Source organism: Cydia fagiglandana, chromosome 3 (genome assembly GCF_963556715.1).
Source record: "Cydia fagiglandana chromosome 3, ilCydFagi1.1, whole genome shotgun sequence".
NCBI classification, from domain to species: Eukaryota; Metazoa; Arthropoda; class Insecta; order Lepidoptera; family Tortricidae; genus Cydia; species Cydia fagiglandana.
Window position 1 is genome coordinate 10,126,814 of NC_085934.1, and position 18,477 is coordinate 10,145,290.

At 35.3% G+C, this 18,477-nt stretch overlaps 1 protein-coding gene across 1 annotated transcript in view; it reads left to right on the forward strand.

The window, feature by feature from the left end:
* Nucleotides 1-18,477, forward strand: part of LOC134680093 (lachesin-like) — a 110,434-nt gene that overhangs the window by 18,177 nt on the left and 73,780 nt on the right. Inside the window, exon 2 of the mRNA XM_063539133.1 lies at nt 10,508-10,705. Within this exon, the coding sequence (XP_063395203.1) occupies nt 10,627-10,705 (79 nt within the window). The 5' untranslated portion in view covers nt 10,508-10,626. The remainder of the gene's footprint in view (nt 1-10,507; nt 10,706-18,477) is intronic.

Below are 18,477 nucleotides of genomic sequence, written 5' to 3' on the forward strand. Positions count from 1 at the left end.
AAAAATTTTCTACAAAACCAGGTAATTCATATTATCTACATATATGTTCAATCGGAACACTATCGTAATAAAATGTACCCGTATTTTTTTTCAACTTTTATTAACTGACTGAAACTATAAAGATGTCAATATTGTCCTAATGAAACTGAAATATTGAACACATATGCCGAAAACTACAATACTCAACTAGCCTTACCAGTTGAAAATGATAATGTTTTGTGATTAGTTAATTATACTAAAATATACGTACTAAAACGTTTCTAATTTTGATTATCCCTATTTTAAGCTACGGCATCTAGGAGTCGAACCCAGATTTTACTTATTGTAATTACACAACCGACTTCAATACAAACTTAGACATATATGTAATATAAACGAACGTAAAAACGTATTGTGAAATTAGTTTTATTACAATTTGATGAACTAATTTATGTTAGACAAAATAAAATAATATATAAATAAGTATACAGACTTGTGTCTCTAATTTCTAAAATCTACATAGTAGAGTTCAAATCGAAATCTAAAACCAACAAAATTACAATTTTAGACCATATTAAGCATAACCACGTACGCCTCCCCATGTATACAACTTAAATAATTTTAGCTAATCAGTATGAAATTACATTAAGAACATTACTATGTACGCCTCCCCATGTATATAACTTTAATAATTTTAGCTAACTTTAAACAACAATTCTTTAAATATTACAAAATATATTTTTTATAAACTCAAGTATTTAATTACATAAAAAACTGGTAAAAGCTATGACTAACATGGCATACGCATAAAAATTGTTCTAAACATAAAAATCATAAAACCGTTCTTAATTAACTCAATAACTCTATTCCAAAATATGCTATCCATTTTCACGACAACAATTGTGTTGCTATAATCGACCGTTTACACATATCAACTATAACAACAGCTTTGATCCAAAACAAGACATGTAACTCACAATGAAACTAGTAACATTAATCAAAATAATAAAAACCAAATTAAATAGACTCGCGGCACAATTACAGAAAAATATGAATTATTATAAAATATACATAATAAATTAAACTTTATCCTGGACTCAGGCAACAATTTGAATAAATATATGAATTATTATAAAATAATAAACTTAATCCTGGTCATGCGAACCAATAGTACAAAAATATGAATTATTATAAAATATATATTATAATAATTTTATCCTGGTCACTACGGCACCAATTGTAACATTCTCCCCCCTCTCTCCTCAACTAACCCTAACTACCCCTACTCAGCTAGACCTAGACCTGCCTAAAGTACTAAAAATTCCAATAAGAAAATCTAAAAATCTAAAATTCTTAAAAATACCGTAAACCGTCATTACCTTTAGTAGTTATTATGAAATAATGAAAATAACCTAAATAAATTCTAATTAAATAAGTTAATATCTTGAATTGGATCAGTAGATTGGCCAAATGATCGTCTAATGTTTATGTAGAACCCTTCGTCGTAACCGTTAATAGTAACCAAAATCCTTTTCGCATAATAGAAAAGAGTTATGTATAATATTATAATATATACGCCTATAAATCCTAATAATGTTAAATAATTATTAAACCGTGAATTACGTCAGAGTAAAATATGTCAGAGTATTAAGAAATATCATTGCAAATTAAAGTTATAGTAATGTTTGACTTAATTAAATTAAGTCTGTAATAAAATGTAATCAATAAATCAATAGTAAGTATGTCATAATCAAATAAGTCTGTAGTATGTCATAGTCAAATTGTCTGTAAAGTATGTCAATGTAAGTAAAGTCCGTCAAATGTAATAGTCAGTTGGTCAAAGTACAATTACTCATAAATGTCACAATATTTTGTTTTTGGGGTATAGATGTCGCCCCGCCTCCGCGACACCCGTGATCATCATCCAGTTGCAGGACAGAATCCCCGCCCCAGTTCTGAAGGAACTATATTGTGGTCCAGAAGGGACATCTTTTAATAATGACAGGCCATCACCATCATTCGACCATATCATTATTTTGTGACATTTTTCGTCAACAATGAGAGGATATCAAAGGGACAATTTAACATAACAAAATACTGGTAGTAGAGCAGCAGTATTTGATCCACTCTAATTCTCCAGAACTCTGCAATTTTGTAATACATTTTAGTAATCAATGAAGTAATATTAACCAAACTATAATTGTAGTCATTTTGAATCACACTTTCGGACCAAAATAAACCACGGATCTTGCATCTGCCTCGATCTAGCCTGGATAAATCACTCACTGATATAATTTCAATAATATATATGACCCTGTATTTTTAAGGTCAAGTGGAAAAATCACAGATAATCTGCAGAAAACAGAATGTAATCGTCATACAAACTGCTAAGGGACAGGCAAAACAAATATTTCTTTGTAAGCAAATTGATTCTACAATACTACATTATATTGTGGTTATTAACTTTAGTTTTTCCCACAATATATTTCTACCAGTAGCGTTGCAAGGGTACAAATATATACAGTCATGTCATAAGTAAGTCAAGTTTGTCAATAAGTCATAAATAAGTATATGTAATAAAGTCCTAACAATCCCTAACCCCAAACTACATCCTAGTTAACTCTAACTGAATCTAACCCAAAAACCCATAAAAATGAACAACAAATGCAATAATATAGCCATAATTGTATCGAAAGGGAACCTAGCTATCTACTGTAAATATCTAATGGCTTTGATATATTAAATTTATAAATCTAGATCAATTCTACAAAACCCTAGACCAAACAAATAAAAACCTAGCCCTAACAGCTATACTATCCAACTATTCTACCGAAATGTTTGCAAACTAGCATCCCGGGATGCACATTTAATTTACTCGCGCAATTACTCGATGTGCAATGAGTAATTTCTATGCTATAGCTAACTAAGACGAGTGGAGACACCTCGTTTTAGACCTAAAAAACCTATTTCTCCGTGTGCTAGCCATACTTTCACACAGTGGATTAGGACAGCGAAAGTAAGGCCGGAAAGGGGTAATATAAAAGTGAATATATAAGTATATAGATACGGGATAATTGGACTAGAACCTGGCTTCTTTAAGAAGTCTAAATGACAACCCAAATCTTCCAGATCCTAGGGGGTGAACCTGTCTTAATAAAAGCAGGAACTGCCAGGCCCCCACCTGGTTTTTATCCAAAACACCGCAAGTTAGTAATCTGCACTGTAGTTGCCACCGTTAGGTTACCTGCACAACTTACTAACCCCCCAACACTATGTTGGATCGGAACTAGTTCTCTCTATCCCATAAGTATGAACGAAATAACTCACTAAACTAAATTAAAATTAATATATAGAGTATTCCAACCAAGTTCACTTCAATGCTTAATATCACTAAAATAAACCAGGCCAAAACACTACACATATTAAACACAATTAAAACACAAACTAATTAATGTTCACTGGAAACAACTCAAGACTATACAATATTTAAGACTCTATTGATTTGTAACCTAGACTTCACTTAGTATATTGTAACACACTAGCGCTTGTCTGAGCACAAATCAATAAATAATTAAGAAAACTCTATGAACAAAATTAACTTTACAATATTAAGAAGTCTATTGATTTATAATTTAAACTTTACTAGTACAATATTAAATACTAGCACTTGTCTGAACCACAAATCAATAAACAACACAAAAAGAATTAAACCCACTAAAATTAACACAATTTAAATTTACTTCTCTAAAATTATTCAAGTAAAACCCCACAACAAATTACACTATATTATGCTCCAATCCAAACTCTACCAGCATCATGAGAAACTAGCAAAGTTCAGACTAGGACACAATATAGGCAACCTAGATAGACCTAGCTCCCTAAGCTAGAGAACCACGTCCGACGGTCCGCGGAAGGCGACCAAGAATGAATCCCATGGGTTTTTCTGGATCCCTACTATGATCCTGAAATCCCACTTCCTTGCTCCTGATTGGTATTTTCCATAACCAATACTGAATTTCATAATTTCGTACAATCCTTTCACTAATTACACCTTATTTCCTAATTAAAATAAGGTCCAAATTGACCTACTTTTGGGTGTGGTTTAAACTATTTCTTTACGCCTATGGGATTGACACTACAGTTTTTTATTCTAACCACCTTTGTTTTTCTATATGACACATATTGTAGAGCCCCGCCCTTTTGTTAATTCTTTATAATATGGTTCAAATTTGCATAGAATATTTTATCCACAACAAACATTATTCATTCAATTTTACGATGACGTCTGTAATCGGAGTCTAAACACTTGAAACTTAAGAAACCGAACTAATTTTTAACAGAATCTTATACTACAAAAGCTTTATGACACTGAAATAAAGTTCAAATCATTTTATGAATAAGTATCTTAATATTTTGGTTTACTATTAATCACCAAGCTCTCCAAAACTATATCTAGAATTTCAGAAGAAATGGCCTACTTGAGATATGAGAAGAAATATTACCGTGGGACACAATATTGAAATTTAACCGACTTAAAAATAGAACAATACTATGTTGACATATAATGTTAACATGGAAGGAAGCCGCTGACATGTTACAGTACCCCAATCCAGTCGCAGTCAGAAATCAGTTTATTGGGCAACGCAGGGTCCGGACCATGCCGTGCCTACGCCCTGATTACGCGTTTATAATTGCCGTCACATCACAAACGAGTCCGGAATCACCGAATTGCCAAATCGTCGATACGAAAATGTTTTCAGTTGATCGTTCATTAATTTGTGTGTATTGTGTTAATCAGCCCATTTGTCTGGTAAAATGGAGTTCCGCTGATTTGTATCGGAGTTTAGTATTCGAATTTTGGGTATAATTAAAGGAATTGGCAATTAGCGAGCAAGTACGATGCGCGGTAACGGCCGATTTTAATCGAAATTTGCATCTTGTCAAGCAGATTTATATGCGTACCAAGGTATGCCAAGGCATTAGATCTTCTAGCGAGTCCCTTTGTAATGAACACTAGGTCGAATATGTGGAGATATTTGAACCGTTTTTCTCCTTAAAGGTTGAACACGCCAAAACTGGGGCATGTACAATCGACTATTGCTATGCAAATAATAGAGATATACAAACTTTTATGGCACCTACTTGGTCACAAGACACTGGCCTATAATGTTATCAAGTTTTTTTAAATTATGTTTATTCGTTGTCAAAATGTCGAGCAAACAACATCAACAACGCGAGCGAATTTTGCACGAATACGTAGAAAATTCATTACTGAGCTACAGAGATATCGCGAAACGACTGAAATGTCCTCAATCTACGGTTTGTCGCGTATTAAAGAAGTTCCGTAAGCACCTAACAATAGATCGGAAGCCAGGAAGTGGAGGCTTGCAGGGTGTCAAGAATAAAAAAAAGGACGAGAAGGTGGTGAACATGTTTGCCTCAAATCCTAAGATTTCGTCTCGCGATGTTGCTAAAAAAGTTAAAATGTCTCAGTCCTATGTTCAAAAAGTGAAACGTAGGGCTGGCCTAAGGAGTTATAAGGCCCAGGCAGCACCAGATCGAGACTCGAAACAGAACTCATCCGCGAAGAAACGGTCTCGAAAACTTTATGAGAATTTCATAACCAAATTTGCATGCGTCGTCGTGGACGACGAAACATACATAAAAGGTGACTTTAAACAAATTCCTGGGCAAGAGTTCTATACCAGCCTAAGTAGAGTAGACGCCCCTGAAGAGTGTAAATTAAAAAAACGTTCGAAATTTCCAAAAAAGTACCTGCTTTGGCAAGCAATATGTAACTGTGGGAAAAGAAGTCGGCCGTTTATTACTACCGGGACAATAAACGGCGATATTTATAGAAAAGAGTGTTTGCAGAAACGTTTGCTACCTTTCATAAGAAAGCATGACTCACCACCTTTGTTTTGGCCAGATTTAGCCAGTTGCCACTACTCAAAACCAGTGATGGAATGGTATGCTGCAAATGGGATCGTGGTGGTACCAAAAGTGTGCAACCCCCCAAATAGTCCGGAACTGCGGCCCGTTGAAGAGTACTGGAGTATTATGAAGGGAATTTTAAAAAAGAAAGGCGGCGGAGTAAAATCGGTCCCTGAACTACAAAAGATGTGGACATGGGCGTCAAGACAGTGTTCTATTAACATGGTGCAAAGTCTTATGAGCCGTGTACGTAGGAAAGTTAGAAAAATGGCTTACTGTGTAGACCAAATCTAAAATATGGAATGTTATTTTAAACAGCGTTAAATATGCTATTAAATGTGTAAAACATAATATACTTTTTCACTTTTATTATAATTTTGTACTACATTTTGTGTGCCCCAGTTTTGGCGTGTTCAACCTTTATGAGTAGGTAAGTTACTATTTTGGAAAAGCATAACACGGAAAAACTACCTATAACAACTACAGCTTTACATGTAGATTGTAGGTTTGTATACGAGTACTATATATGTACAGGTACCTACATAGTATTTAACTAAGTAATAGTAAGAAAATTCCATAAGATAATTTGGATTAAAAGCTATTTTAATATAATAAGTGTAAGCAGTAATTCATTATTCCATAAACATAAACAGAATATTTCAGGAATTATGAGAACATTTATTTGTAATTTAACTTAAAACCTTAAACTAATGATCGTTATTTTGACTAGTTCCGGTGGCGCCACTATGTCACCCCCACTATTGTGAACATCAGTGGCACCATCGGATCTGGAAGGCAGGGAGGCATTCTGTTACAGTTCGCACCTCAGAGCGGAGGTGCTGGCTAGGGCTCGTACAACGAATAAGTTAATTAAGTCTTAAAATAAGGATAATTGTGATAATCAAAAGAATAAAGTAAAATTACGAAGCAACTCGTATTTAGTTACTCGCCCTTGATCTTCCTTTCAACATAAGCGAAATACTATCCAATTAAACTTCTTATATTTGGCAGCCTATGAAAAAGTTTTTCCGGAAATGAGCTGACTTTATAATTATATGAAGGTATATGTATTTTTTATTTTTAATACTCTAGATTTTAAATAATCGTAGCTTAATTTTAAATAAAATCTAACTTTTAATGTTTTGTCTACTACATTTTATAAATGATAAGCGTGATTGTTGCGCCATTTAGGGCCCTAGCTAAATTGGTTGTTCAATACTTACTCTATAAAATTTCCAATTTAGCAAGAACCCTCAATGGCATAACATCCCGTGTGGTAACATTGATAGCATTGTTTCCGTATGACATTCAGTCTGAAGATGATGAAGACTGCGTTGTGAAGTTTAAACTAAAGAACCTTAATATTATCTTACGAAGGATGCACCAGCGAATGATTGGACGCCAAAAGTGGAGCGTGTGCACATGGCGAATAATGAATACGAGAGAAGCTATGCAAAAGCGTATTACGAAAATGTTTCTAGCATCCATGCAGCTTGATATGACAAAACCTTAAAATGGAAACACTTTGCTTTGTTGACAATCGCTCTGCATTTTGTAAGAGTGAAAAATGCTACTTTTAGTTAGTTTGAAATGTGACGTGAAGAAGCTAAGACATATTATGCATTTTGGAAATAGAACCAATAAACACAGTTTTATATTGCATGACCGGAAAAATAAATTAAGCAACAATACACTTTTAAAGATTAAGCATTTTTTTTTATATAAATGTAAGGTCGATAGGGGTAGGTGTAGAAATAGAGGTCCTGTTTACATTTTTTTTTTTCGATATACTTATCGCCCACTTATTTAATATTATGAACTAATAGCAGATCGAATACTTAATTCATAAGATCGCATAGTTTTATTTTTACTATCAATGATATAATATTATTAAAAAGTGAAATGGAACATAGGACCACAAAAAATTACATATTTGCATTTGGTACAACTAAATCGCTTTAATCTAGTCATTCTAGCTAAATCTTATTTAACCTATTCACCTACTAAAAACTTCACAACATGAAAACTATTTTGCATATATTAAGCGTGCGCAGTGTAACTCCGGCTCAACTTACGAGCGGTTACAAAGAGGCGCCGTGCCGCGATAATATCGTTTGGGGCTCACGCAAAGGAACAGGATTTCAATTTGACTCCAGAAAGTCACAAGTGATTTGGCCACAATAATACGAGTATGTTACCATATCGCTATTTCTGTAATACAGTCTGTGTCTGACCATGGGGCTTTAAATCCAGGGCTTGATTTTACTCCCTAAACTGAGCTACTTTCACTATGGGACCAACCCTAAAATCCGGGAAAATTTTTTTTGCTTTTCCATAGAAAACGTCATCTGATCAGACAAAATGTATGAAAACGTGAAAAAAAAATTCGGGTTTTCTGGGTTGGTGCCATAATAAAAGTAGCTCAGTTTAGCGAGTAGAATCGAGCCCTGGATTTAAAGCCCGATGGTCAAACACATCCTGTATAACAACACAGTTGCAACAAACCGTCAAATGGAAGCCGGAGATTCTTCGTGAGGTTAAGATGAACGTGTTCCTTGATCTTATGAAAGGCGAGCCATGGGCGAGCCGGTGGAAATCTTGACTTGATATTTATTTGACAGTATGTACTCGCCGCGTATCTCACGCGCAACAAGCCAGAGTGAAATATGTCGCGAGTAATATTATAAAATAAAGTTATCTTTTAAATTCAAGCGATGTTTCTAGTAGTAGGTTGCCATTTATTACGACGTCCTTTCCCGTTGGCGATTGGGACTTTATGCGGCAACCGCTCAGGGACGATTTGTCATCTCTAAGCTCTGTTTATCGTTACGTTTATTATTGCCAATCCATGTCCGGATAACTATCCAGGTAAACGTCATACGGCCTGCTGGCCTAGCCAAGGTGACAATCGCTATCGCTACGACAACGAAACGCTTTGTGGACGCAAACAAGGCAAGTGGACAAGTGATAGAGGGACGTCTATCACTCTGCCATAATTATTAGTGTGACAGTGACAGTTGCGTTTCGATCGCTAATTCGCTTGGCAAGTTCGCTTGGCGTGATTCGAACTTTAAGATACGTCAAAAATTTGCTAAGAATACGATATGGATCGAATATGTCAAAGTCAAAAGTGACGTTTTTGTTTGAAGAAACGACATAATAAAATACTAGTTATTATATGTACATATAACACACAGCATAATATTTTCCTACTTTCCATGATAATATTCTTTTCTATTATTAGATCAGAAACTACAAAAGTAAAGCTCATGAAAAACACCCATTAACTAAATAGAAAAAATGTAATACCCATTACTTACCTAACGAGAGGGGCAAGACAGCTGTATTTGAGATACGTAGATATCATAATAAATATAAGACCTCTGGAAGAGATTCCTAAAACAGATTTCGCAAAAATGTATACAAAAGGAAAAACCTGTTAGATCCATTGATTCCATTATGCATAATACAATGTGCTATATCCCTACACATTGAGGTAAGGGTCAATGTAACGTGCGCGTCTATACAATGGTATATGGTTTGGGAGTGCCTTGGCTTGGTTATCTGAGAAATAGGCAATCTTTTTTTATTCTCACTATGCGAGAAAGCAGCGTTTAAGTATTTTTTTTAAACTGGGTTGTTATAAATCTTCTCATATTACTTTAAGTGGTGTATTTTAACTGTGAGTGAGATTCACTTTGTTTAATGCATAAAATTTCAATACTTGCTTATATAATCATGATCGTATAAATCACCTAGACGCGACAAACATCAAATGTACAATAACCTTAGAGAAAATAGCAAGTTTTCATATCTTTTTGTCTGAATAAGCAAAATAGGGCAATTTCTCATGAGCATGGCTTCCCTTGACCGTATCTACCAAGAGACTATATTCTTATCTCTTCCAGTCTATCTTTACATCGCATCGGGAAGCGTGTTTTGTGGCGCCGCCGCGCCGCACCACGGGCGAATCTTTCATATAAAATTCTTTTAGAGCACACCGCACGTAACCCGCTCTCATATTTTAGATAGCATTCGACTGTTTCTCGACCGCAGGTCTATGAATACGAATAAAAATTCGAATATTTTACCGTCCTATGAACACCTTACGGCACACTATCAGCAAAACGTCGTTTTAATTTTACGAACTTGGAGCGCTGAATCTTTCATTCGAATAAATTTAAGATTTTATGTCAGAACTAATAATATATTAATGAAAAATATAAGAGTGACATTCCATTTTCAACTGCAGCTGCAATACTGTTCATTTTACTATGGAAATTGACAATGACAGCGACGCGTTTCCATAGTGAAATGAACAGTATTGCAGCTGCAATACTGTTCATTTTACTATGGAAATTGACAATGACAGCGACGCGTTTCCATAGTAAAATGAACAGTATTGCAGCTGCAGTTGGAAATGGAATGTCACTTTAAGTGTCACTGAATCAAAACGCTGGATATTTAAGGTTGTGAAAGTTCACAGTAGAGTACCTACTGATTGCGAGCATCATATTACAGTCATGTGACTCATGTGACTAAAAAGGTAAGGACAAAATTTTCATCTTAAATAATATGTTTCGTTTTGTTTCAGATGCAAAATATGGAGACCAAACAATGAGGATATCACGAAGGCAGTAATTTTATCGATTCATCATGCGGAATTTGCAGTCGGAGGGTAGTAGATGGCAGCACAGGCGAGCGCGCTGAGAGATGGCAGGCGAGCATACGCGAGGCGGCCGACCCCTCGCACGCCTTCTTGTGTTAGCCGTTTTGCATGTTAATTTTATAGGTAAGTCACTGCCACTATGATATAGATAAATACAAAACAATTACAGAAATATTGCTGTCCAAAAAACTATTGGGACACGCAAACGCGCTTTTTCTTCACGCGTAATTAGGACGCATACGTGTAAACTAACGTCATGGAGCTTGCAGCATTACAAGAATACGTTTGCTGACATTAAGTACTACAGATAAAACGCAAAGTGCGGCATCAGATTGCCAAGATGACTTTGAACCCCCAGTGTAAATTTCATTCGAAAGCGTGACGAGCGTTTACGTTTGCGTTATGTCAAAATAGACTTATTTTTGTACCCATACTAAATGACACTTAACGCAAACGCGAACGTCACGTCACGCTTCCGACTGAAATTTACAATAGGGATACAGCCGCCGTATTATGGATGGCTTTGCCCATCTTTATCCACGTGATAAAATAACTGTCACTTTTTAACACCGTGGGATAGAAAGTGCCGGACACCGTTTTATCACGCTGCCACGTAGATAAGAACGACCATCATATCCGCACAGGTTGCAATATTGTTTGCTATAATTGTTTCCCGTATGCCAAAAGTAAAGTTACGGCTATGTTAAACTAAAAACCCAAATTATCGATTGGAAACAATGCAAGGCAAACAATACCGGATAATTAATTGTTCCTCTCTAGTAATCTTGTCCTTATTTTTTTTTTATCCTGTAGTACCTACAGGCAAGGCTGCTACAAAATTAATCCAGAACCACTCGTAATTAAATTACACGAAGCACGTTAAATAAATAGCCGCATCTAAGATATCTGTTTAGCTAGGATACGCGGGTAAAGTCAGCACTCCGAGGCCCGTAACGACCACGTTAACGTTCTGGGGCACATTTGCATGGCCGTCTGGCTTTACACTCGATATCGACCAACAAGTCCAACTTACATACATAGCGTCTATTGCGAGGTTTTAGTACTAGGTATGTATGTAAGTCACTTTTCATATTCCTTAAATTGGTTTTAAACGTGATAGAGACAAGATATTTTTAAAAAGTGCGTTCTAACAACTTGTTACCCTAAAACCTTTATCAAAATTATATTCTTTTGTAAAATTCTAAATATATTCCCCGAAAACAACCTCGGTGAGACATTTGCAAATGGATATTCGGCAGTCACTTTAAAGCATTCATCGCCGACGATAATAAAAATATAAAAGCATGAATAACGTGGACAACCCTTTCCAGGGCTGAAAAGCGTTGGTTGCAAAATCCTCATTGAAAAACGGTGTGCGGGTCAAAATGTCACAATGTTCGGCAGAATGCGGAAATGGGCCTCGAATATTTTTTTAGCATACAATTTAGGTTACGCTTCGGGCTGTCATAGCGGAAATTTTCTAAACGGATTACGCGTTTATGGTCTTTTTCATGATTATTTATTTGTAGATAAACATATCTAACCCTTAAATATAAACAAATGTTTTATATTAATCCTCCTTAATCCTGCCTAATGAGTTTCAGATTATAAGGCCTCAAAATGAAGGTTAGGCCCTGATATGAAAAATTCTTGTCGAAATACCTCAAGATAATTTATATCCTCAGGAGCCCTCGGAACAGAGCGTGGCGCAGCGAGTATCTATAAACCGGCGCAAGAATTAAATTAATCTCGTTCTAAAATTTTCACTTGCCACCTTATCTCGCGTCGTATTGTCGTTTTATTGTGCCTACCCTGGAACCATTAGCGAAAATGTCAGTGCGACGGCATTGTAGTCGCGCGCCCGCGGCCCGCCCGCACAATGATGCGGCCGTTCGACCCCGCCCGTGTACACCCGACCTTACCTTTATGCTCTGATACAAATTTGAGTTTCTATAATAAATGAGGACGCACACTCGTATATTAAATAACACAAATGTATTCAGCCCGCAATTTTGTGTATCGCGTTAATACGGGCAATGTGTAAAAAGGCAACACATAAAGTATGAATGACTGAACACTTTCATGGGTGCGCCTACGATTCATGTGCCGACTTCTTAACGCGGAGTTAGCAAATCTCACCGGCACGTGGAGATTCCACTCACGTTGCGAGCGAGTGGCCGACAAAGGAAAGAGGGCTTGCATACCTTATTACCACCTTTTTGCCAAATCCCTACTTGTGTGAAACATGACAGGCTCATGTAGCTTAAGCGACAAGTACTTGCCCATTTTAAAGAGTTGCTACCTAGTTATATTTGTTACTATTTTAAGCAGAAATACCTACTCAAAATGCCATTTATTTACATAATGAAATATACAGAGGTAATATAGTACAAATACTAAAATAAATTAATAACTAGCTTTAAATCTAAAATAGGCCCTTGAGGGATTCTACCAAGGATGCTGGCGGCATTTCGTCGTTGTATCGCAATACTCAAATACCTACTAGTACGAGTACTTATTTACATATTAAATTACTTACTTGTTTTAGTCATGTTGTCAATTAGTTTTTACACATTACTTCAGAATATTATTAAAAGTAGAAAAATATGCTATAGCTATGTCACCCTTTAGCGTAGCGTACTTCTTATAATGCCGGTACCGTTACGGCTAATTGTGTAAACGATATATATTTTTATGTATAGATATTATTTTTCCACATCGTAATGTCGCCGCGGCTCTCTCTGCAATTAATCAGGAACGCAATGAGCCGTTTTGTTTGGACATAGCCTGATGAAGAAGCCTTCCCCAGTGATTTACTGTCAAGCATTAATATTTTCAGCTTATTTAAGTTAATTGAGAGTGGTTGCTGGCCACCGGGTTATTCACAAAATATCACGTTGCGAGTGTTGTGCCGTCTGGTTTACGAAATGCGAAAGTTACACATGATAAAATTTCGTATACCTACTTCTCATATTTTTGTAAGGGAATCGAAATATTCTATTTCCAAAATTAAATTAATTAAAATTTCGTTCTTCTGAAATTCCGACAACTATTCCAAGCTTTTGGCAAATTTCCGCAATTTGCACCAGTATATAGTAGCAAGTCAGAATGTGCATCATCAGATTATCAGGCGATTTCTTGATATGATTGAGTGTTTTATTTTAGATATGTTATATTATATAACACTTTATAAACTCTTGTGATTTGTACACATATTTAATTACACTAACCGGTCTACCGCGATATACTTTCATTATTTTTAGCGCAACTCAGCTGAAACGTCGGAATTTAAGGTAAAAATAATGAATGTATATTGTTGATACAATAATTCGTTTTTTAGCTTAAATTGGTCTAGGTTTACACCATTTTACGCACTTATTATCTTAAATTATCTTTCTTTAAACAAAAGAAAGATATTCATAGATACAATACAAGGAATAAAGAACAGTTATGTATGCCTAAATCGAGAACTAAGAGATTATACAAGCAAGGAAATTCTATCAAAATTTATCTAAACAACATACTACCTACAGATATAACTGCTTTACCAGAGGAGGACTTTAAGAAAAAATTAAGAGATTATTGGAACAAAACCCTGTGTACTCTATAAAAGAGTTTAGTGAATTCATTTTGAAAAAGAAGTGTCTGACATATTATTAATACATATAATTTTAATATAATTTTTAAATCTAATGTAATGTATGACGTGCTAAATGTAATGTATATTACATGGTCAATAAATTATATTATCTTATCTTATTTTTTTTCATTTACCAGGGCAACCTTCGAACGATCTACGATTCCTATCATTTCTGTAAGACCGTTATCGTTAGTATCTTAACTTAGTATATGTATACAGGTAGGTACATATAGTTAAACATGAAGCCAACCCCTAAAATTACAATGTTGCTAAATTTGATATACTTGGTTGATAAACGGTAAAAAAACAACTGCCTATTACAAACTACATAAACTATCTTATCAAACCGAGACAGAATTCTGTGCATAAAATGCTTACGACTTTCTTCCACGAAGGGACAGACATTCTGAATGTTAATGGATTCTCTTACTAAAAACATTTTTAGGGTTCTTTTTAGTTGACTATAAACAGAGTAAATTGGGAAGATTTATTTTGTTAGCATATAAATATAGTACCTACAGTTGTAGTGCATAATTATTTTCCTTCTATTTTCACGGAAACGTACGAATGTGTCTTGCTATTTTAGTCAGTCTCGGTACAAAAAGTACTGAGGTTGACTGAAGTAGCATGGGAAATACGAACGTTTCCGAGCATATACGATCCTTAACAATTATGCACTATAGGTACACAAGGTTAGACATACCCTGGCCAGTAATTGTGTAGAGAAAATCTAAACAAGTGAAAATATAATCAATCAATAGGTAACTTTTAAAATACTTTAATATTTTCCCAAATTTTTTGTCGTAGGCGCATGCCGGCGATTTTCTGCCCCTTAGAAAGGGCGGACGGTATTCATCATTTTACTGTAGGTATACGATGCCAGGGAGGTTTTGGGTTTTGTGGCAACTGAAAAAAACAAAGCCATACGTATTGTGGTAACTGAATTGCCAAACGTCAACTCAATCAGAACCAGAGTTCCTGTACAGTACTGTACCAACGGAGCTGCGGAGCGGTAGTGTCATATTCAGTATCTGATCTGTCAACTTTGAAGAACGAATTTTTTTTACTCTTTGCACATCTACCTACCAACAATCAACGAATCTTTATTATGCCGGGGCCACACTTGACACTTTTCATACGGCCACACTGGGATTACCGCGGTAGTCAACGGCGTTTCCCGACGTTTCCCGTTAGTGTGGGCCCCGGCATTAAGTCAAAGTCAAAAAAACTGCAGCCAACGAACTCATAAAATATTTTTGACAATAAGGAAATCGAGTCGAGACTAAATATGTACCACGAAACAACGGGGGTATTTATGGCCCACTCTTGGCTTATTTGCATGCAATTTTCTGAATTGCTGTCTGTATACCTCCTACAATAAAGCTCGGGATATGCGTATTTCAAATATTATTTCGTTATTTTATTTGTCTGGCAACCGTAATATAAATTAGTTATATTATGTAGTCGCTACAATATGCAAACTAGTTAGATATTTAGCTACTCGTGTTAAATACCGTTGGGCAGATGGAGTGGAGGCAGATCTCCGTGAGCTCGGAGTCGGCGAAAGCTGGCGGGATACCGCTCCTGACCGATCAAAGTGGCGTGCTCTTGTGTTGGAGGCCAAGACTCATTTTGGGTCATCGCGCCAACCAAGTAAGTAAGTAAGTGTTAAAACGAATGCAAGGTCAAATAATTGTAATCACAAACACATAATTTTAAGAAATGTTTACATTCATTGCATTTTCATAAAAGAAAACGTAAAGTGGAATAATTAAACAAACCTTCTATTAATTTAGTAAAACGTAAAACTTCGTAAATAATTTTAAGTGGCTAAAACAGACTCGATTCGTGTCACTTGCGTTTACCCCTCTGCCTTCCGACTTGTTTATAGAATATTTGCTCATAAACATGCAGATTGCGGATGGGACGCGTGTTTATATAAAATTGGGGAAAGGGGAAGCCATTTTATTTATCACCCTCTTGACTTCCGCTGTTGACGGACAAAGATTGCTTCCCATATGTTAGAAAATTAAACTTGCTAATAAAATTCTGTATAACCATAGAGAAATAAGTAAGTATAGAGTAGAGTGCCCACTCCACACATCAGTTTCGTTACCAAAATGACTGTTATTTTCGTAGTCCACATCTATAGTCCAATAGCGGAATTATCAGAACTGCTATTTAACAATAGATGTCGTGACGAACGAAAAGTCCAATGCTCAACAATTTTCAGCTAATTCAATTTTTTTCCGGAACTCTATTTTCAACTCCTTCTGCTTGTAATATTCGTTGTAAATTGTTAACCAATACACTCTTCGTCAGTCGCGACACACGAGATATCTAGTGTCGAGTAGCAGTACTGATAATCCGCTACTTGACGCTAGATGTCAACTACGAAAATAATAGTCGTTTTGGTGACATACCTGATGTATGGAGTGAACACTCTACGCTTACTGATTTCTCTATTGTATAATTTTCACTCAAGTTACTTTAAGTGTATTGTATTGTTTGTCATAAAATATTAAATAGCACTCAATTCAATTTTCATTAACCATTATCTTCATTAAGAGTTGAACCTTAGAATAACAGGTATGTACATACTACGATACATAATATTATCATGATTACCTACCTTACAAAATGAAAGTAAAGCCCCTATTACTAGTTTCCCTTCAAAGCTCAGCCCTTTTCACGAATGCAGTTAATTCTGTGTTAGATAAAATCAAAAGATAAAACTTTGCTGGTTTGCAGTGGCTCAAAGATCAAACATCAAACATCAACATTTATTCAGCAAATAGGCCACAAGGGCACTTTTACACGTCAACATTGAATTTACATAAAAGCAAAAATAATAACATCAACAATTTTATAAAATAAAACTAACAATTCAATCTAACGTATTACAATTACTAAGAGATGTATATGGTCTCTTAATGTCGAATTACATACAAAATACAGATAAAAAAACACACACAAAAAAATCTATAATATTTAGAGGTGTAAATGTCTCTAGGTGTCAGAACTATAAGATTATATAGTTTATCAAGTTATCCTTAGAGATGTATAAGGTCTCCAAGAGTCAATATCCTGTATAATTAATACATTCATTAAAAGAAAAGAAACATACGAGAACAGAATGAGGCGTCTCACTGTAATTAATTAATAAAAGTTACTAAGTATAGTATATATAGCTAATAGCTCGTGTTAGCTTAACATACCAGTCTCCACAAACAGCACCCGTTCACGAGTATGACGCGTATCTCAGCCATCGCCTCCCTCAACCTTCATTCGGGAAAGTGGCGACCCGATCAACAACGCCACCGTAAGCAAAGACTTTTAAGCGAGCATGACATGTTCAAGCTACCGGCCTATATTAATATTAAAATAGTAATAACATGTAGCTGTAAGACACGGCATTTTGTGCTCATATGTTACATAAAAAGACAGTAATATAGCTTCACATAATTACTAGCCTAAGTTGACTTAGAGATGTAAAGGTCTCTAAGTGTCAGAAACATTAAAAATATAGGTAAGTATGTACAATCAAAAATAAAAATCAAATAAATAAATATGTACTTAGAGATGTATAAGGTCTCCAAGTGTCCAAAACTAAAATTAAATTAAACAATATAATCAAGCGAGAACATCATTGTCTCATGTGTCAATTCTACTGGACACTAGCATATTTAATTCACAATGTAAAAAAAAAAACAATATTTATTTAATTCTTATTATACTAATGAAATCAAGCTACCGGCTTAAAAGCATCTCTATCGTTTATAAAATCATTTACAGTGTAGTACGCCTTACGTAACAAGGAGTGCTTAATGTGCGACTTAAATTTATGAAGTGGTAAATTCACTACATCAGTGGGGACTTTGTTATAAAAACGTGTACAGTTCCCGACGAAAGACGTACTAACCTTACGGAGGCGGTGGGCGGGCACAGCAAGTTTATGTTTGTTTCTAGTGTTATAGTTATGGATATCACTGTTAACCTTGAATTCGTGGATGTTTTTCCGAACATACATAATATTCTCTAGTATGTATTGAGATGCAACGGTAAGAATGTTAACTTCTTTGAATTTCTCTCTTAGGGATACTCGAGCGCCCAGTCCATAGATGGAACGTACAGCTCGTTTTTGCAGCACAAATATTGTCTGAATATCTGCCGCTTTTCCCCACAACAGAATTCCATAAGACATAACACTATGGAAGTAACTAAAGTATACCAGCCTGGCCGTCTCTACGTTTGT